This window comes from Aquarana catesbeiana, linkage group LG06 (genome assembly GCF_042186555.1).
Source record: "Aquarana catesbeiana isolate 2022-GZ linkage group LG06, ASM4218655v1, whole genome shotgun sequence".
In the NCBI taxonomy this organism is placed as follows: Eukaryota; Metazoa; Chordata; class Amphibia; order Anura; family Ranidae; genus Aquarana; species Aquarana catesbeiana.
This window is the reverse complement of record NC_133329.1, coordinates 329,943,257-329,965,451: the sequence shown is the minus strand read 5'-3', so window position 1 is coordinate 329,965,451 and position 22,195 is coordinate 329,943,257. Positions and strand designations below refer to the sequence as shown.

Here is a 22,195-nt window from a genome sequence, read left to right as displayed (position 1 = left end):
CACTGGTTGTACTCATACACTGGTTGTATTTATACATTGGTTGTACTCATACACTGGTTGTACTCATACACTGTTTGTAGTCATACACTGGTTGTACTCATACACTGTTTGTAGTCATACACTGGTTGTATTTATACATTGGTTGTCCTCATACACTGGTTGTACTCATACACTGTTTGTAGTCATACACTGGTTGTATTCATACACTGGTTGTACTCATACACTGGTTGTACTCATACACTCTTTGTAGCCATACATTGGTTGTGTTGGCTGTACTCATACACTGATTGTATTTATACACTGGCTGTACTCGTACACTAAATATACTCATGCACTGGTTGTAATCATTCGCTGGCTGTACTCAGACTTTTGTTCATCCATCCTCACGTATCATACAGCTGCTTTGCTGTGTAATATACCAGGATGTTCCTATGTTTGTTCTAGTGAAAGTCTTGTAAAATTCTAGCTAGAATAAATCAGGATGAAAGGGAATTTTCAGCCTCTTTGTCGCTTCTTCACAAGGCCCCAGAGAACATCGAGTAATAAAAGAGGCCCATTCACACCAGAGTCCTACATAACATTCATGTGTTGTATCCATCGAGGATTTCTGTGTATAGCCTCAAAAATCAAGCAGAAAACCCTATTGTATGCTTTGATTGCATATGCAAAATTATTTTATTTTCTTCATCGCAAAAATTATAAAAGAGTCGAACTATGATGGGCCATCATACATCATTATTACTTTGTTTCTCTGTAGACTAAATAAATAAAGAAAGTAAAAATAATAAATAACAGCAACAAAAAAATTGTCATTTTTACTATTGGAGTATTTTTTTTTCTGGCCTATTATGTGCACATGAATTTGTACATTATCTCTTGCCAGTGATTGGCTACTTTAGGTTAAAGTAAATGACTGATAAAGACATTATTGTATATATAGTTTCACTGCAGCATCTTAACAACAGTCTGATGGGCCAAGGTTTAACATACTTATCTTACACATAATATTGTAGAAATGTTTATTCGTATGTGATTTTTTATTTTTTATTTCTATAAAATGTGTAGTACTGATAAAAGGATTCCACCGGGTCACATTGTCTTCACAGGATCTATGTATATTTTTTACACACCCAGACACACATGTGACTGCTACAGGCTTTCACCTTGGATGACATTGCTGCAATGTACACGTGAAGAAAAACATCGGGGATTTCAATTTAAAATAACATTTTATTTATAACATATCATAGGAAGATATACTCCGTCTCCAATTTTAGTAATTTAATATTATTTTCAAACCACTCTTACAAAAATATAAAAAATACAAACAATCTGAAATCATATTAACCGTAGAATAAATTTAAAAGATCTCGATAATTTTATTAAATTGGTAAAAATAATTCTAAGACGATTGAGTGCACATCACGTTGATTGATAAGGCATTTGCATTTTTTTGCATAAATATAGAAGGTCGTTAACAACATAGTTATCGTTAAAAACAATTTTGCATTGTGCTATAGAAAAAGGGCATGGAGTATTTCCTGCATTGTGATAGAAAGATGCATGTTTGACATCCACATAAGGCTGGCCATAAACTATACAATCTGATTGTACAATCTTCTTTGGAGTGAATGTGATGATACACATAAAGGGGAAGATTTACTAAAACTGGCACACACGAAATCACGTAAAGCTGTGCATGGTAGCCAATCAGCTTCTAGGTTTTTACTGTCAAAGCTTAATTGAACAAGCTGAAGTTAGAAGCTGATTGGTTACTATGAGCAGCTGCAATGTGTGCACCAGCTTTAGTAAATCTCCCCCAAACAATGTATAGCATGATATCAGACAGGCTCTTGCACTGCACGGTGGATGGTAAAGCTGGCTACACATTATACATTTTTTTATACAATTTTTTTTTTTTAATTTCCTTTAGATTTACTCAACCATGTAGTTCAAGGGCCTGCCTGATTGCATACAATTTGAAAGTGTTTACATTTGACCTCAAATTATATGGCTTTTGTAAATCTAAAGGAAAATTGTACAAGACAATTATATAATGTGTAGCCAAAGAGATTTCACAGTGTATGATAAGCCCAAGCCTCGCCACGCATGTCCCAATCTGATTGTACAATCGCCTTAAGATTTAAGACCCCTTTCACACTGGGGCGTTTTTCAGGCACTTTAGCGTTAAAAAAAGCGCCTGTAAAGCGCCTGAAAGAAGCTTCATCTGCAATCCCATTGTGAAAGCCCGAGTGCTTTCACACTGAGACCCCTTTCACACTGGGGCGTTTTTCAGGCGCTTTAGAGTTAAAAAAAAAAGCACCTGTAAAGTGCCTGAAAGAAACCTCACACTGAGGTGCTGTGCTGGCAAGGCATCAAAAAAAGTCCTGCAAGCAGCTTCTTTGTCTTAAAGCGCCTCTTCCCATTGAAATCAATGGGAAGCGCCTGCAAAACGCCTGCAAAGCGCTTTTGGCAGCTGTGCTTTGTGGGTGCTTTTAACCCTTTATTCGGCCACTAGTGGGGTTAAAAGCACCCCACTAGCGCTTGAAAAACGCTGGTAAAGCGCCTTACCAGCATTTTTTGGGTGCTGGTAGTGTGAAAGGGCTCTTAAAGCACTCGGGCTTTCACATTGGGATTGCAGATAAGGCTTCTTTAAGGCACTTTACAGGCCCTTTTTTAACACTAAAGCACCTGAAAAACGCCCCAGCATGAAAGGGGTCTAACAACTATGCAGTGCAAGGACCTGTCTGATTGGATATAGATTGTGAGATAATTTAGGTAGATCCTCATATGTCATAATTTTGGTAGATCTAAAGTGATTTTACAGAGATTGTACAATCAAATTCTAAAGTGTGTGCTGGGCCTATAGGCTGTACAATCTGCACAATTTCCTAAACGGTGTAATATGAGGATAAAACTTAAGCAATCTTTTCAATCAGTATCAGGCAGGCTGTTGTACTATATATACTGATAGATCTCATTGAGATTGTACAATCAGATTGTACAGTGTATGGTCAATCTTAGAGCAATCTACGTATATAAGGTCACATGTGTACAGGAGAGACTGGAAACCAGCATCTCAGGGGCTCTGATGGCACCACAAGTCCCAGCAAGGCTGGAGGAGCATGGTGGCACTTGAGTTCTCAGCACAGCAGGGAAGGCACAGTTCTCCTGCTCTCAAGGTTTAGGTAGTTGTAGATCCTGGTGCTTTGTGGGGGTTAGTAAGTAAATGGTGGACTCAACTACTCGTATCCCTACCATGGAAGTAGTCTATGACATAACTCGTCACCACAGAGGAAGTCAGTTGGTGTCTCCTCCTCTGTCCTCCTCCACCATACTTTCTTTGGCATCTTCCTTCCCCTCCTTTGGGGAGATTGGAAATTTTTCCTTGTTGTTTTCTTTTTTCCATTTCATCCTTCGGTTCTGGAACCAGATTTTCACCTGTCTTTCTGTGAGTCCAAGGGCATCAGACACCTCCACCCTTCTCTTCCTGGTCAAGTAAGGGTTAAACAGGAATTCTTTCTCCAGTTCCAGCGTTTGGAATCTACTGTAGGTCTGTCTTCCTCTCTTTCTCCCAGGGGCTACTAATCAAAACACAAGAAATACAACTTTAGGAGTTTTTTTTTTCCACCCACAGCAGCAATCAGCATTAAATGTTATTTCTGAAGATGTTCATTATTGTCCCCCTCCCAAATTGAAAGTCGCAGGAAAACCTCCTACTCCTAAACAGTCATAAAAGCTTTTTATAGGGAGCATGTGAGCCCAACTGAAAAATAAACCTACACAGTGGAGAAAATGAAATCATTTTGCTAATACAGGATTGGATGATGGTAGTCAGCAGAGTTTCACCTTATTTACTAAGCTTTGGGGAAATTCCATAACAAAGTGCAACTTCCCTTGGAAAGTGAACAGTCTGTTTGCCTTTGGTAAAACAGCCCCTCTGATTCCAGTGCTAAGCAAAAACACACACAGCCCATAAAAAGCCGACATTCCACCACACAAATGCCATTTATGAGCTCCTCCAATGTCAAGGCAGCACAGAAAAGTAGATCTAATCATTAATAAAATCACAAACTAGTATAATAAAATCTATATCAAAGGGTTAATGTTATTCCCTTCAAACATTAATGGTGAGTGGCGCTAATTATTTTGATACGTTAATTTAAATAAAAAAATACACCCAACGAGACTTTCCAGATAGAAAGGGCATGCTGTAGAATTTATAGAATGTAATTTATGAGCTAACAATGTCAAGGCAACAGAGAAAAAGGAGATCCAATAAGTAAAAGCCCAAAATGGCACAATAATGTATACATTATATATATATATATATATATATATATATATATATATATATATATATATATATATATATATATATATATATATATAATGTAACTTCCATTTCATACTATCCTTCAACACAAATTATTGTATAAAAAATGATACAACTAAAGAGACTTTCCTAATAGAAGGGGCATGCTATAGTGAATAAATTAATTAAAAATAGGATACAGCTAGATACTGCTCAGATAGAAAGGGCATACTATATATATTTTTTGTAATTATTATTTAATAAAATACTAAATGGGATACAGCTACATACTTCTCAGATAGAAAGGGCACACTATAAATATATATTTTGTAATTATTAGTTAATAAAATAAAAATAGGACACAGCTAGAGCCTTCTCAGATAGAAAGGGCATACTATATCTTTACGTGTAATTATTAATTAATACAAATACATAGGATACAGCTAGAGACTTCTCAGATAGAAGGGGCATACTGTATATTGTTTGTAATTATAAATTAATAAATTAAAAATAGGATACAACTAGAGACTTCTCAAATAGAAATGGTATGCTATATATATTTATTTGTAAGTATTTCTAACAATTAAATAATTAAGTAAATAAATAAAGGATACAGCTAAAGAGATTTCTCTTCAATTTGCATTTAAATACGTAAGTAAATTAAAGGATACATCTAACTTCCCAGATAGAAAGGGCATGCCATAGATTGTTTTTTTACAATTAATTAATTAAGCAAATAAATAAAAGCCTATAGTTAACTTCCCAGATAGAAAGAGCATGCCATAGATTTGTACTTTATTTTTTTTTCTTTAGAATTAAATAATTAAGTAAATAAATAAAAGCATGCAGCTATCTTCCCAGATAGAAGGGACGTGCTATGAATTTAAACTACAATTTGCAATGGAATAATTCAATCAATAAAATAGGATTTATAATATAATAAGATAGGATATACAACTAAAGAGACTTTCTAGATAGAAAGGGCATGATATATATATATATATATATATATATATATATATATATATATATATATATATATATATATATATATATATATATATTTACAGGAGCTTTACAAGGGGGATTAGAGTTAATAACAGGTAGTAGTTGAATCTCCTGGGATTTAAAAAAATCCATGTGTCCCCAGCTTGTGTGTACAGCTAGAAGGAGAATCTGGATGACCTTTAGTGCGTTTTATTAGCGCTATCCCAGCTACATGGAAAGTTGAAATCTTTTTACTGCACCCAACCTTGTGGTCTCATCCAGGGGAACATTTGAGAAGCAGAAGAGTTCTGATTTAAGTGCTCTGGATCGTCTCCAATATTAGCAGTGGACGATTTACAGTCAGGATATTGGACCAGCTCGGCCTCTTGATGTGTCGTAAAAATCTGCTGTCTCTGTAAGTGATCGTATCCGTAAAATTTAGTGGGGTCACCATGACACGTAATCCCACAAGGAGCCTGCTGATAGCCTGCGGGGCTCGGGATGGCTGCGGGGGTCCCCCGATGGTAGAGGTCCTGGTTGGGGTGCTGCAGAGCTGAACTGCCACTGAACACCAGAGGGTGCCTACTGCTGCTGCTGCTGCTGACATCTTGGCCAAAGTGACAGTCGTAGTAAACCGGATTTATGGCTTCTCCTGCTTTGTATTTGGAGTAGAGCGGATTTACAAAATAGGAATTCATCTGGGTTAGATCAGAAGACAGCTCAGGAAAAAAAAAAAAAGAAGAAAATCAGAGCTGAAAAGTGAACTGCCCTTTCCCTATAAGCCTTCACTAACCACTACTCATAGTAGCAATAGCACTGCACTGAGCTGATCACTATGGAATAATGACTTGCCTCACTGCTTTTGCCATTTCCTACTAGGCACACAACACAGAAAAAAAAAATCTTCATATACTTGAGTGGATCTTTGGCTCTAGTTTACATTTACCATTCCTGAGGCATCAAACAACCCCCATCAGGGACGTTGATATATTGGAGAAAGCGGTAGGCAGTGTGATTAGCGAGATAGCGAGCGGAGGGATACCGAAAACTTTCTTACAAGCTGAGTTGCATGCATGAACCGCATTACACTGGGAGAGATCCCTGCGCCTTGACGCCCTGGGGCTGCGGAGAGCTGCGCACTTCTTTCTGCAGGATTATCATAGTGCCCCTGTGTTTGCTGTATACAGCTCAGTCTCTGTTTTATAAACATTGCATGTAGGTTTATTCACAGAACTGATCTCCCTCTCTCTATATATATATCAATATATCAGGTCTTTTCTGCTTTCACTTTAGTCCTTTACCTACACAAGCAACTCTACACAAGCAGGTCATTTGCAAGTCCAATGAGCATTTACCCTTGACTCGTACAACGGATGGCTGGAACTTGCACGTTAATTGGTACTAAATGAAATGCATGCCTATGAATATATTTCCCATCATTACCCCCTGACAGAAAACCAGGAGGGCCTAAATCCCCGTGTTAAGGGAGGAATTATGCTGGATAAGTCACCCAGGAAATGATTTACTACAGCCAATTATTTATTTGGGGGAAAAAAAATAGAAACGCTCAATGTGGTCCTTTGCACATTACAAATACGGAAAAAGTGAAATTTTGGATTTACTAAGTGGGGAGACACTGTGGTTGATATACTAAAAGCAAATAGACTGTGCACTTTGAAAGAGCATTTGCTCCAGAGCTTAGTAAATGAGCAGAAGCTCTGCTGACTTCCATCATCCAATCAGGTGCAAGCAAAAATGCTCTTTTTTTATTTCCTTGCATGTGATTGGGTATTCTTTACAAAGTGAAGCTTTACCTCATTTACTAAGTTCTGGTGCAACTGCACTTTGTAAAGTGTACAGTCTATTTGCTTTTAGTAAATCAACCCCATTATTCATTTAGCAAAGGGAGAGTTTACTGAGTTTAAAGGGCAACTCCAATTTTCTGGGAAAAAAAGCAAAAAAAAAAAAAAAAAAGGTAAAATAATATAGCGTTTACAATTGCTGCACAAGACATACTGGGGATGATTTACAAAAACTGGAGCACATGGAATCTGGGAATCTGGTGCAGCTGTACATAGTAACCAATCAGCTTCTAAGTTGAGCTTGTTCAATTAAAGTGGTTGTAAATGAACACCAAGGGGGTTATTTACGAAAGGCAAATCCACTTTGCACTACAAGTGCAAACTACAAGTGCCAAATGCACTTGAAATTGCACTGAAAGTACACTTGGAAGTGCAGTCGCTGTAAATCTGAAGGGTAGATCTGAAACGAGTGGAAACTCTGCTGATTTTATTATCCAATCACGTGCAAGCTAAAATGCTGTTTTTTACTTTCCTTGCATGTCCCCCTCGGATCTACAGAGACTGCACTTCCAAGTGCACTTTCAGTGCAATTTCAAGTGCACTTTGCACTTGTAGTTTGCCTTTAGTAAATAACCTCTCTTGCAGCCCTTTCAATTTAAAATAGAAATGAAAGACAAAACATTTGTGTATAGAAAAGAAAAAGGGCTGGAGGAGAAGCAACAGCAGCTCACTGAGCTTCCCAGTAAACGGATGTGCAGCAGGGACGTGTCGGGACAAGTCTGATCATTAGAGGAAAGCAGGCTCAGCTCCCAGCATGGCTAGAGAACTGACCACGCTGTGCTCTCTTGCTTAGTGTGGTCAGTTTTTAAAAGAAAAGCACGGAAACTAGCAGGAGCACCAAGGGATTTCACATAAAGGAAGCAATACAAAGAAAACTGGATACTTTCTCATACAAATACATGGTATAGCAGGCACATATCAGGGATATGAAGTTTTGGGGTAACATATGCTTTAAGCTTTGACAATAAAACCTGGATGCTGATTGGCTACTATGTACTGCTGCACCAGATTCTGTGTGCACCAGTTTTAGTAAATCTCCCCCACTGTCTTCCAGGTATCCAGGACCTGGCGGTGAATATACACATGCATGGGTGGATTTCTGAACATGTGTAGCTTCTGGCAGATTGTCACTATACCACCTGGTGGCATTTGTGCGTAGAAGCAGAAATCCACCTCACATCGTGCACAGAGCAGCTTAATAACACACAGCCTCCTGGGATATCTGTGACATAGCTGTCCCAGGAGGCAGTGGGGACCAGCCTAGGCCGGAAACCCAAAAGTGCTGCTTTGCAGCAGGAAAATAAATAAAACTACTAAAAACTAGAACAAAAATGATGAGCTTTTCTGTAAAAGTAGATTTAGACTTGCATCTAAATCTCTTTTTTCTCTGAAAAATGGATCTACATTTGGATCGTGCTTCAGAGGCTACTGATAGGTAGTGAGGACTGTGTTGCTTCCTCACCACCTGTTTTAACCCCATTTTTGCAGACAAATCTGCCGCAACTACGTGCAATGCATGTGGTTGCAGTGCTTTCCCATTTGGTTGAATGTGTAGCGTTGCCGCAGATCTCTACATGTCAGATAAACTTTCAGCAGGTGTGAAGCATCATGACCGCGACATGTTAGCACCCCTGTCCACTGCCTATTGCAGCTTAAGGGGGGTGGTTGGCTGGTGGCTAAAAAGTGGCTCAAATGTGCATTTTTGCCACCCCCCCCCCCCCCCCAACTGCACATCTACATGAAGCCTAAGAAGAAGAGGGAAGGAATAAAGTCAACAAAGTTGCTAAAGTGAGTTTAGTTCCATTTAGTTCCATTTTATGTTATCATTGTAATTTTCTTTCAAATTCAATGCAATATGGCAACCTGGAAGTGTTCTGTATTCTGCTGATGTAAAGGACACCCCCCAGAAATGTCATTTCCTGCTTGTGTGCATGGCTCACTGATTTTCCCAGAAATCTGGGTCTCTAGGTATATAGTCACATTTTTTACACCCTCTGCAATAGGTTCAGTTTTGGTGAGATACTCCCCAATGGTTAAATATTTTAAGGCTGCATGCATATTGGTGCATTTGCCCATTCAGGGTAAAGACACTGCATTTTTCTGGTGTGCTTGATGCCCTAGAGCTGTATATAGCGACCCATAGAATGGGTGAAGGCAGCTGTACACAGCTGTGTACTGCTATTTGTGTACAATGGCATAGCTCCCAATTGTCCCTGATTTGGAGGGACTATCCTTGATTTGGAGCAAAGTCCCTGTGTCCCTCATTTGTCGCTCATTTTGGTCTGATCTATATAAATGTATATAAAATGCACTTTTTAATCTATCAAAAAGTGTTTCCCGAGTGCTAAACTGTTCATCTGATTTCTAAATTGATGAATTTGTAAATTCTAAAAGCCAATAAAAAAGAATAGTTATGGCTAAAAAAATATATATAAAACACAAAGCGCTGTGATGCTAAATAGCTGATAATTACACATAAAACCAAGTGAGGCTGCTATCAAAAGAGAGTGTTTTCAGAGTCAGTTTTTTATGTGAATTTTTTACACATTTGGTGTCACTAATTTTTTATAATTTTACACTATTTTGATTGCTGGATTTTATAGGAATTTTTACTCACCGCTGGATTTATTTGACTATTTATATTTATTCTTATATATTCATTTTCATGCACATTGTGAAGCGCTTCAAATATCATTATTTATGGCTAAAAAAAGCACTTGTGGGTTTAACCAATCTTGTTTTTTTGTAAATGTCTCCTTTAAAGGGGGCGTGACAAGGGGTGTGTCCTATCCCTGCATACTTTTGCTGATAGGTGTCCCTCATTCCCATCTCAAAAAGTTGGGAGGTATGCAGTAGCACACAAGCACAGAGGTAGGGCACTGAGTGCACACAAGGTGTGTTTGGTGCATTATATCAGTGCGCATGAATGACTTATACATATAGCTACTTACAGCTGTCTTCACCCATGCATGTCTATGGGGGCTGTATACGGAACATCCGGGAAAACAAAAATAGACATGTGTCTTTATGCTGCATGGCAGGGGCGGATCCAGGGGGGGGGGCAACGGGGCAATTGCCCCCTCCGAGAATGTGGGTCAGTAAATGTGCTGGCAGGCGTCGCTGTGGGTGAGAGAGCCGGTGGGCGGCTCTGCGGCTGAAAGACAGCATTGGGGAGAGACAGCGGGTCTCGGGCGGCTCTGGTGGGGACTGGGGAGAGACAGCAGGCGGCACCGGTGGGGACTGGGGAGAGACAGCAGGCGGCTCCGGACGGTGGGGACTGGGGAGAGACAACAGGCGGCTCCGGTGGGGACTGGAGAGGCAGCTGTGTGGCTCGGTGACAGCGTGAGCGGCTGGTGGCCAATCAGGGAGCCAGCGGGCGGAGGAGCAGAGAGATAACACCATCTCTCACCACCCAGCACCCGCCCTGCATCCCTGCAGTGTGCAGGCAGCCGCGGCAGCAGAGAGATTACATCATCTCTCTGCTGCTTGACTGGGACACAGCAAGAGATGATTATAGCAGGCAAGTAACAATCCGCAACGTGTGGCATGGGACGTGGCAAGTAACAATCCGCAATGTGTGGCATGGGACGTGGCAAGTAACAATCCGCAACGTGTGGCAAGTAACAATCTGCAACGTGTGGCATGGGACGTGGCAAGTGACAATCCGCAACCTGTGGCATGGGACGTGGCAAGTGACAATCCGCAACGTGTGGCATGGGACGTGGCAAGTAACAATCCGCAACGGGTGGCATGGGACGTGGCAAGTGACAATCTGCAACGTGTGGCATGGGACGTGGCAAGTGACAATCTGCAATGTGTGGCATGGGACATGGCAAGTGACAATCTGCAACGTGTGGCATGGGATGTGGCAAGTAACAATCCGCAACATGTGGCATGGGATGTGGCAAGTGACAATCCGCAACGTGTGGCATGGGACGTGGCAAGTAACAATCTGCAACGTGTGGCAAGTGACAATCTGCAACGTGTGGCATGGGACGTGGCAAGTGACAATCTGCATCTAGTGACAGGCGACATGGGAAGTGGCAATCTGCATCTAGTGACAGGCGACATGGCAAGTGGCAATCCGCAACGTGTGGCAGGTGACAGTGGCAAGTGACACACTCGGGGCTCCCACTGATTATGGTGAGTTGAACTATTTCTTTTTTTATAACAATGTAATAATAGTAATAATGCGCTTCAATCATCCTGACACCATAACAACCATGGTGCCCTGATGATTGAAGCGCTAACACCAACCATTTCCCCATTAAATTTACCCCCCAAAAAGTATTTTCTGGCAGTGCCCCTCCCGAGACTAGGCTCTGGATCCGTCCCTGCTGCATGGTCAAATGCACCCATGTGCATGTAGCCTAATGGGATGCAGACACTGAAACTTTCCTCATTAGAACATGAGTGTGCACCCAGTGATTATAATGAACCAGTATTTCCCATTCAGAATCAGTTTGCAAAGGACATAGTCAAACAAACAGCTGTTTCTTCAGAGCAACTAAAGTTAGGAATCTGGCACAACGTTTGTTAAAGTCCCTGCAAAAGTACTTTATTCATGCAGAGGAGATTGTTTTTTTCTCAAAAAAAGTGGAGTTACTCTTTAACCACTTCAATACAGGGCATTTTCACCCCCTTCCTGCCCAAGCCATTTTTCAACTTTCAGCGCTGTCGCACTTTGAATGACAATTGCGCGGTCATACAACACTGTACCCAGATGAAATTGTTATCATTTTTTCCCCACAAACAGAGCTTTCTTTTGGTGGTATTTGAACACCTCTGCGGTTTTTATTTTTTGCGCTATAAATAAAAGAAGAGTGTCAAGTTTGAAAAAAAAACAATATTTTTTACTTTTTGCGATAATAAATGTCCAATTTTTTTTCTTTAAAACCAATTTTTTCCTCAGTTTAGGCCGATACGTATTCTTCTACATATTTTTGGTAAAAAAAAATCGCAATAAGCGTATATTGATTGGTTTACGCAAAAGTTATAGCGTCTACAAAATAGGGGATAGATTTATAACATTTTTATTTATTTATTTATTACTAGTAATGGCGGCGATCTGCGATTTTTATCGTGACTGCGATATTGCGGCGGACACATCGGACACTTTTGACACATTTTTGGGACCATTCACATTTATACAGCGATCCGTGCTATGAAAATGCACTGATTACTGTATAAATGTGACTGGCAGTTAAGGGGTTAACACTAGGTGGTGTTTGAGGGGTTAACTGTGTTGCTAGGGAGTGTTTCTAACTGTAGGGGGCGGGGCCTCACTAGGGGAGGAGACCGATCAGTGTTCCTCTGTACTGGGAACATACCATCAGTCTCCTCTCCTCTGACAGGACCGTGGATCTGTGTGTTTACACACACAGATCCACGGTCTTGCTGTGTTACCGGCAATCGCGGGTGCCCGGTGGACATCGCGGCCGCCGGGCACGCGCACCGGGTGCCCAGTGACACGGTGGGCGCGCGCGATCGGCGTCAGTGGCGCGCACGCGCCCCCTGGTGGGCTGGGAAAGCGAGGCCATCATATGAGGCCCGCCCACAACGAGAGCTGCACCGCCTGGCCGTCAATTGACAGCCGGCGGTCAGCAACCATTTAAAGACTATCATTCCCCTCCCCCTCTGCCCCTCTTCCATGCCACCATCTTTAAAAATCCTACATGTACACAAGTGTGCTGCAGGTCACTGTCAGTTATTTGAGATCTGCAGCATGTCTGCGCATGTGCTGGAGATTCTGTGTATATGTGTTTCACACCTGCAAAAACATGCCAAGATGGGTGCCACATCTGTGCATGTCCTGAATCTTGCAATGCGCATTATCCCCTAGGCTCCATGCACACTAGGCTTAAAATATGCCTGTAATCGTTCTAACATGCATGGACACATACAGTGGCAGACCGTAATGCAGGACGCATGGGCGCCACCCCCTATCCATACCTCCAGCCCCCTAATCTACATGCAGGGTGCCAGACGCATGGATTCCAATGGGTTTGGCTTTAGTTTGCCACCCCCTGAAATATTGAGCAAAAGCCGCCACTAGACACTTAGGATAACATTGAGCTGCTTCTAAAGGCAGAACACAAAACTACTGTAGTAGCAGTGATTTTTAGGTCAGTGTGCATGGGGCCTTAGTAACATACTGCCTCAAGGCATACATGGTGTATCAATCCAAGGAGGCACCAGGGGGCCTGCCTATTTCTCGCCTAGGTGAGAAAGCAGGAAGCACTGCCTTGTAACTCAGAAAGGTACTGTGCTGTACAGAAAAAAATGAAAGCATTTTTCCAGTTCTGTGATTCGGAGGAGGGAGGAACAAGAAAAGATTAGGTCGATGAAATTGGTGTAGGTAAGCTTGAGTAAACTCCCATGGTTGATATCTTTCTATAGGTAAGCCTATAATAAGGCTAACCTATAGGTACAGTAAATATTTCCTAAATGTGCACCATTTAGGAGATATTTACTTGCGAATAGGCCGTTGCTCGTGCTGTTCTTTCAGAGTCCTGTGCCATGAATAGTGGCTCCAGTGCACATGTGTGGAAGTGACGTAATCGTGGCATGGCCAATCAGACGGCCGGAGGATGCGAACCCGGAAGGAAGACTGGGTGAAGATGGAAGCCCTGTCACCAGTGACAGCTTGTCACTGAGAGCTTCATTTTAAGGTAAGTTTCAGATAATGTGCTAGTATGCAATGCATACTAGCACATTATAACTTTACCTGGCAGGTAGAAAAAAAAAAAAGCATGGCAGTTTACTACCACTTTAATGATATGAAGCTGTTCATTTCACCCAACCAATCAGGTGCTAGAGAACATTATAAATATATATATTTTTTAATTTCCACCACATAATTGAGTGTTCAAAGTGAGAAAGGATGACCCTACCTACAATCATTTCCTTTGCAAATTAAGAATTCAGTTTTCTAAGTGAACAGGCTGTACTTCATTTGTGTCGCAATCGATCTCTACTACTAGATATTTTAGCTGTGCAATTGGCTTTCTAATAATCACCTGTGTACTTCTAGACTTAGGACTCATTCACATGGCATTTTACCTCCAGCAGACACGAGAATCCGAAGGATTCCTGCAACTGGAATCACAGGTGCTTGCACAGAGTTGCAGAACCTCAATGCATACAAAGCAAAGACAGGGTGACAGAGGACAGATAATTTCCTCTGAATGCCAATTGTATGTGTCCAGAGGTGATCATCTGTCGCTAATTGCAGGTAATCGCTCCTTGTGCGGTTACATCCGAACATCTGTGGACAGCTGCAGCCCACTATCAGCCTGTCATTAGTTTGTATACTCAGAGTGGCTGCTCTTTTCTGAAAGGACCTGTGAATCCAGCAACTGGAATCCACTGGACTTTTTACAAAGCTGGAGTTAAGATGTTGTGTGAATGAGGTCTTAATGTGTATGTAAGCCCAAAATCTATTTTGTCATATGTTTGCCATCATGCCTCACTGGGTACAGTTTTCTGTATATGATTGTTTTTAAATTTGTTGCAAAGTTTCTGATCTGAAGATCCTGCCGGTTTTAACACTTCCTGTTGCAAGTTGGTAATGCTAAGTAACTTGCAATACGCTGCAGTGTAGTCAGCCTGCCATTTGCATTCTGTTAATTAGCCATTGGGCTGCCTATCAGGTCTTTTAGATACGCAGCCCAAACGACAACTGACGAAGCTTGCATGGTGGGGTGACAAGGGTTTACGTTCACTTTTAGACCCCTTTCAGGCGTTTTTGTGCTAAAAATAGCGCCTGTAAAGCGCCTGAAAACTGCCTCTCATGCCTCCCCAGTGTGAAAGCCCAAATGCTTTCACACTGGGGTGATGCGCTTGCGGGAAGGGAAAAAAGTCCTGCAAGCAGCATCTTTGGGGCGGTATAGGAGCGCTGTATACAGTGCTCCTACACCGCCCCTGCCCATTGGAATGAATGGGCAGTGCTTCTGAAGCGCCGCAACACGGGCAGTTTTAAACCTTTCTTCGGCCACTAGCGGGGGGTTAAAAGCGGCAGAAAAGCGTCGCTAAAACTAGAGGCGCTTTACCGCTAACGGACCTGCGCCCCAGTGTGAAAGGGGTCTTAGAAAGAAAGATGTAAAAATTAACATATTCATATTGAAATATCATTCCTGGTATAAAGTATTAAGGTCTGGATAAGTAAAAAGACAAAATAGATCAGGGCCCAGTGTGATGTGAATTTATGGGGAGAGAAGATCGTTAATTTTTTATGTCTAGAATTATTATTATTATTATTATTATTATTATTATACAATTCAAGACAAGAGTATTGGGAAGGCCCTACTCATGACAGCATACAGTCTATCATTTGTAATTTTTTTAAGGGAAATAATATTGGAAATCAACATTTCATCACATTGCAATACAGGAAAAATACACACATTAGTTTGGGCATACAGATCTGCTAGCCACAAAGTTCTGTATTCACACATACCTTGATGAAGGGATCTTCTTTGATATCAAATTGTTGCACTATTATGGTGATTTCTCTGTAGGCAATGTTTGGTGAAGGATAAAGGTGATAAAGGTGGTAATAGCGGATCTTCTTGGATGTGACATGATGGTGACATCCAGCAGTTTGTGGTAGCACCATTCCAATAAGGTCCTATGCCTGTATGAAAAGGTTTTCTTAAAGTGATCATAACCCTTTTTTTTTGTTTTCAAGCTTTTTGTTTTCAATTTTTCATGGAAGAAGGAATTTTAATTTACAGTGTATAATCAGGTTTCAACAGTACAAAAGTTGAGGTTAAACCCTTTTTTCTTAAACTAACAAACATGTTATACTTACCTGCTCTATGTAATGGTTCTGCACAGAGCAGCCCTGATTCTCCTCTTCCCCACCCCAGGAGCTTCTGGCTCCTCCCCCCTGCCAAGTGCCCACCATAGCAAGCCACTTGCTATGGGGGCATTCATGCCAGCTCGCTCCTGAGCTGGCTTTGTGTGTCCATAGGGCGCAGCTCAGCCCTGCTCCCCCCCCCCCCCCCCCACACTCTCTCTTCACAGGCTGTGATTGACAGCAGTTGGAGCCAAAGGCTACCACTACTGTCTCAGAGCCTATGAGGAGGGAGAGAGCTGAGAAAGCTGCTGCTCTTGTGCACATTACTGGATTGAGATCAAGCTCAGGTAAGTATAAAGGGGGGGCTGGGGGGGGGGGGGAGATGCACTCAGCTGCAGAGAATGTATTAAGGTAAAAGATCTTCAGCCTTTAGAACCACTGTAATGGCCATAACAAATAAGATAAGAAAAGTATAGTCAAGCCAAAATAAGCACAAAACAAATGTCATAGAAGTTCAAAGACTTTTATTATTTCTGCAAGTGACAACTAGAAAACAAAATGCAACCAACATGTTTTGGGGACCACAAATCCCCCTTCATCGGGGTTTAGGACAATGTATGTAAAAATGGAGCCTCCATTATTGGAGAGCTGCCGAACTCAATCTATTAGGCTGAATATTTGTGTCCAGCACCTCATTCCTACTCACCCTTGAACATAAAGTAGTCTTGGGACATGAATTAAAATATGGCTCTTGTTGCTAAATGCATTCCAATGTCTCTTTTATGTTATATTTTTATATGTATGTCTTTAGCCATTGCTATATATGCTTGTGGATTTTAATTTGGTGCCCTTACTGTAGAGATATCTTTGTCCACACACTTCAAATAATATAAATAAAAGGGTAGATTGGATGATGATCCCAAAGGTGTCCACAGATATTATATGATAGTCAATTGCCTAAAACCTCGTACACACTACTAGTTCTTTTTAAAAAAAACAAAACTGACAGCTCAGGTTGGAGCCACTGTACTAACAATCCGATGTTAGTACAGCAATCTCCCCTACAGTGCTATTGTGTTCTGACAAGGTGACCCCCCCACCCCACCCCCACCAGAACACTCCGGTCAGCACTCTCAGCCATTAGCGGGAGCCGGTCAGCAGAACGTTTTTGGTCATGACCCTTCAATCTCTGCCAGTGTGCCCATCAATTGCTGCCAGTGTGCCCATCAATTGCTGCTACTGTGCCCCATCAAATGCTGCAAGTGTGCATCGCCTGGGAGTCGGGACTTACCTGTCTCACAGCGGGTCACGGTGGCGTCTTCCACGTTTACGCTCCTCGATGTCTCCGGTCCTCTCTATCAGGCGTCCAATAACAGCGCCTGTTGTTTCAGCCAATCAGGTGACATTTAACCAGACCCGAGCACCTGATTGAATGCGAGGCGGGTCAGTGCTAAGAAAGCAATTTATTTGCTTTCCTAACACAACACTGAGTAAACAGCGAACGCACAGCATTGTGCCCACTGTTTACCATTTTGGAAGCCAATTAGAGTCTACGGCCTACGGCTCTAATCAGGACGCCTATTAGAGCCCAGGGCTCTAATCAGGCGCTTCCAAAAAAACCCTGCTGTTGTAATTCAGGTGCCCGGCACCCGACAAGGGGCCAGACACCTGAATAGGGGGCGGCAGCGGCAGCGGCAACCATAGATAGATTCATGCAATGCATGAATCTATCTATGGTGAGAGAGAGGTGACAGGAGAGGGGAGGTTGGCATTCCTGCGACCTTTATGGACGCACCAAAAGAAACACAGTTTTCAAAGTACATCTTTCCTCTGGTGATAAGGTGTCTTTGGAGGACATCTTCCACTGCATTGCAAATAAATCCATCCAAACTGCTGCATGGAGTTGTTTGAATATGTTCAGGTATATCACTCCACATAAACTAGATATCTAAAATGTACCAATGGCTAATATGGTACAGAACAGTACTCCAAATTTACATGTGGTGTGCCTGTTTTTCACACAGGGGTTGATTTAATAAAATTGGAGTGTGCAAGGTAGACAATCTAACTTCAGTTTGTTCAGTTAAGTGTGGTTAAGCAAAGGGGTGGGATAGGAGTGACATCACTGCCCAAATATGGTCATGGTCACCATTATCAGCACCCCTTTCTTCTTTTTGTAGCTGATGACATTTTGGGGGCTGTCATTTGGCTAAATATACCGCTGGAACTGGTCATGCGTCATCAGTTTTTTTTTCCCGGCAAGTCGATAGGTGGTGGTCATTGTGACTGATGAGGATTTACAACTTCGGACATTTTTGACAAAAAAAAACAAAAACTGGAAGCTGATTGGTTTCTATGCAGAACTGCACCAGATTTTGCACTCTCCGGTTTTAGTAAATCAACCCCACAATGTCAATACACTAGTTATTTGAATAAAAATGCATTTCAAGCATTCTGTGCATTCACCACTCATTTCAGCGGGTCTACATAAAACACGTAAATGCTCAAAAAATGCTACATATTCAATTTTTTTTATAAACATACTAAGCTTCAGTGTAGAGATGTGAACTAACTATATAGGACAGAATGGGATTTCTACTTGAAATGCAAAGTTGTAAAAGCCATTTTACTGCAGGAAAACAGACAAATGTCAAAGGGCCCTTAATGTTTATGGGCATCAGCAGACAGATATAGACATTCCTGGGTGACCAGTCTTGAGTAAAAGAGTGAATGGCCATGTTAGATCATTTTGGCTATTGTGATACTTTCTCCAGGAATTAAGTCAGCCTTGAAGGTATATGTTTGTGCTCCTTCTCCACTGACAAAACAAAATGTATGCTTAGTTAGTTGATCCTAGCGTACATATTATGTCAGAACCTTTTTATTCTTTTTAATACTCTGGCAGTTATATCATGGTTTAAAGCTGGCCATAGACATAAGAGCAATTGAGAGAACAATCAAACATTGATGCACAGTCCAAACATCTTATGATTTCTCCAGGTCTGGTTTCTCCTGTGAGGCTAGAACTACAGGGGGGATTTTGACCATGCAACCAGTCATCCAACCATGCCCATTTATACACAATTTTTGTTCCAGCGACCAATCTTTTTGGTAATGGGAAATGTAGAGTTCTAAAGATTTTCCTGTAATTTAAAGCTCATGTAATTGCCTGTAGAAGTGGCTATGCAAGATTATTCGTTTGCACTCAAATGATAAGGAGCAACTTTCTTTTTCAATCTGTGATGGGAATTACCTGGAACATTGAGCTACTATCTGCAACTACTACTAAAATTACACAGTGAAAATTACCGCTGGAGCTTTTGCTATTACAAACAATTGAGATTGATTTACTTACTGTATATCAACTTCTTGGAGCTAAATTGGGATAACACCTCTTTTTTTATTTGTTACACATGATTGTTCACATGGCATAATTTAAACAAATATCCAAACATTGCTGCTTACATTTTTATTTGCTTTTAACTTGTTTAAAAATTGTTTAAAAATTATATCTAGCTTTTCCTTCTATGCAATGATAAAAAGGGGGTGGGGAATTAAGTTTACCATATTTTAAAGCTGAATTCCAGATATTTTTTGTAGTCATATTGGTTCAGCTTGGACCAATGTAAATATACACTTTGTTGTCAAAAGTATTGGGACACCTGCTGGTATACGCACATGAACTTTAAGGGCATCCCAATATGCACGTGAACTTTAAGGGCATCCCAGTCTTAGTCCGTAGGGTTCAATATTGAGTTGACCACCCTTTGCAGCTATAACAGCTTTAACCCTTCTGGGAAGGTTGTCCACAAGGTTTAGGAGTGTGTTTATCGCAATGTTTGACCATTCTTCCAAAAGCGCATTTGTGAGGTTAGGCACTGATGTTGGATGAAAAGGCCTGGCTTGCAGTTTCTGCTCTAAATTATGCCAAATGGATATCGGGTTGAGTTCATGACTCTGTGCAGGCCAGTCAAGTTCCTCCACCCCAAACGCGCTCATCCATGTCTTTATGGACCTTTGCTTTGTGGACTGGTCCAAATCATTTAGTGGAGAGGGAATTATGGTGTGGAGTTGTTTTTCAGGGGTTGGGCTTGGCTCTTTAGTTCCAGAGAAGGGAACTCTTAAGGCTTCCGCATACCAAGACATTTTAGACAATTTCATGCTCCCAACTTTGGGGGATCAGTTTGGGGATGGCCCCTTCCTGTTCCAACATGACTGTGCCCCTCGCAAGGTCCATAAAGACATGGATGTGCGAGTTTGGGGTGGAGGAACTTGACTGGCCTGCACGAAAGTCCTGACCTCAACCTTATATAACACCTTTAAAATGAATTAGAGACTGCAAGCTATGCCTTCTCATCCAAAATCAGTGCCTGACCTCACAAATGTACTTCTGGAAGAATGGTCAAACATTCCCATAGACACACTCCTAAACCTTGTGGACAGCCTTCCCAGAAGAGTTGGAGCTGTTATAGCTGCAAAGGGTGGGCCAACTCAATATTGAACCCTACGGACTAAAACTGGGATGCCGTTAAAGTTCATGTGGGTGTAAAGGCAGGCGTCCCAATACTTTTGACAATATACTGTATTTATTCCATACCTGGTCGATCTCTGTAGAAGCAGAGAACCACTGTAGTAACTGCTGCTACTACAGAGGTCACCGCTATCTTCTGGGTCCTGTGCTGTGCGGCTGCCCTGCTGCACAGTATCCACAGGGAGTAACCTGGCTCAGGCGCCATTCAGGAGGTGTCTTGTATTTTTCTTCATGAATAGGGGCGGGGGCTATGTAGCTAAAACTGGAGTGTTCAAAATCTAGTACAGTTCTGCATATAAACCAATCAGCTTCTAGGTTTTACTGCGAAAGCTTAAATGAACAAGCTGAAGTTAGAAACTGACTACCATGCATGGCTGCACCAGTTTCTGAGTGCTCTAGTTTTTTTTTTTTATTGGACAAGGAGGAGATTGTCATCGCTCTGCCTCTCAGTTTCATCCAATTAGAAAACACTTTTCATTCATTGCAAGAAATGCAAGGCATTCTCTTAATGGCACCTGTGCCAAGCAAACTAACCTGTGGTTATTATGCAGCAGGGAAGCCACTTGGCACAGGACAATGAAGATATTAAGGAACCCTGGAGCAGCGGTGGCTACTACAATCATTCTCCACTTCCTCAGGGATCGGCCATGTATGGAATAGAAATACTCTCATTGGTCCAATATGGACCAATGTAACTATGCAAAAAATAAATAAATAAAAATAATAATTTAAAAAAACCCCAAGAAGGTACATTGTATATTAATCCTACTATACTCTAAAACAGGTGTTACATGTCTAGTGAATTTAGTTGCACAGTCAGGTAATCAAAAAACACTTCAGTAGCTCTGGACCAAACAGTAGCTCTCTAATGACACAAAGTTAGAAGCTGATTGGCTACCATGCACAGCTGCTCCAGATCTTGCACTATCCCGTTTTAGTAAATCAACCCCATAGTGTTTCTGTTTCATGCAATAAAGGTGTATCTGCATGCAGACAGCTCTGACTTCAAAGAAAAAAATAGCAATCGGGCAAGGATTTCTAACCTGTCTTATTACATTTGTTCCCCAAAAATGCTCTTTCTCAGCTATTGTGTTCTGCTATATTGACATTGTGTCTTTCTTGAACCAGAAAAAAAGCCAAATTGAAAGTTTGTCATCTATTGATTATGGGCAACTTTAATAATCTTTTTAGATGTATAACTGTGCTTTCATAAATTCAGGCCTAATTAAGCTTTTCAATAATCTGAGCCTGTGGGGATGATTTACTAAAGACAAATAGACTGTGCACTCTGCAAGTGCAGTTACTCCAGAGCTTAGTAAAAGAGGTAAACCTTCACTTTGCAAAGAATACCCAATCACGTGCAATTTTTAATTGCACGTGATTGAGTGCTTGCACATGATTGGATGATGTTAGTCATCAGAGCTTGTGCTTATTTCCTAACCTCTAGAGCAACTGCTCTTGCAGAGTGCAACTGCACTTTGCAAAGTGCACAGTCTATTTGCCTTTAGTAAATCAACACCTTTCTGTCTAATTCTGTCCATCTACCTTTCCACACAATAAAAATTCCACACAGCTGAGATGTATGAAATTGTAACAGAATTTGTTGAGAGTATCATGTGTGACTTTTGATATGATCGACCAAATTGGGCTAAATGGTTGATTTACTATAAGCAAATACACTGTGCACTCTGCAAAGTGCA

At 41.3% G+C, this 22,195-nt stretch overlaps 2 protein-coding genes across 2 annotated transcripts in view; both read right to left on the bottom strand.

The window, feature by feature from the left end:
* The window catches only part of HOXD3 (homeobox D3), an 89,937-nt gene that overhangs the window by 49,011 nt on the left and 18,731 nt on the right, over nt 1-22,195 (bottom strand). The gene's annotated exons all lie outside the window — the stretch shown is intronic.
* On the bottom strand, nt 1,268-6,242 carry HOXD8 (homeobox D8). The gene is made up of 2 exons (XM_073633847.1): nt 5,568-6,242; nt 1,268-3,584 (listed from the first exon to the last, which is right to left on the bottom strand). Exons 1-2 carry the CDS (start codon nt 5,998-6,000, stop codon nt 3,301-3,303), a joined length of 717 nt encoding a protein of 238 aa, XP_073489948.1. The 5' UTR covers nt 6,001-6,242; the 3' UTR covers nt 1,268-3,300.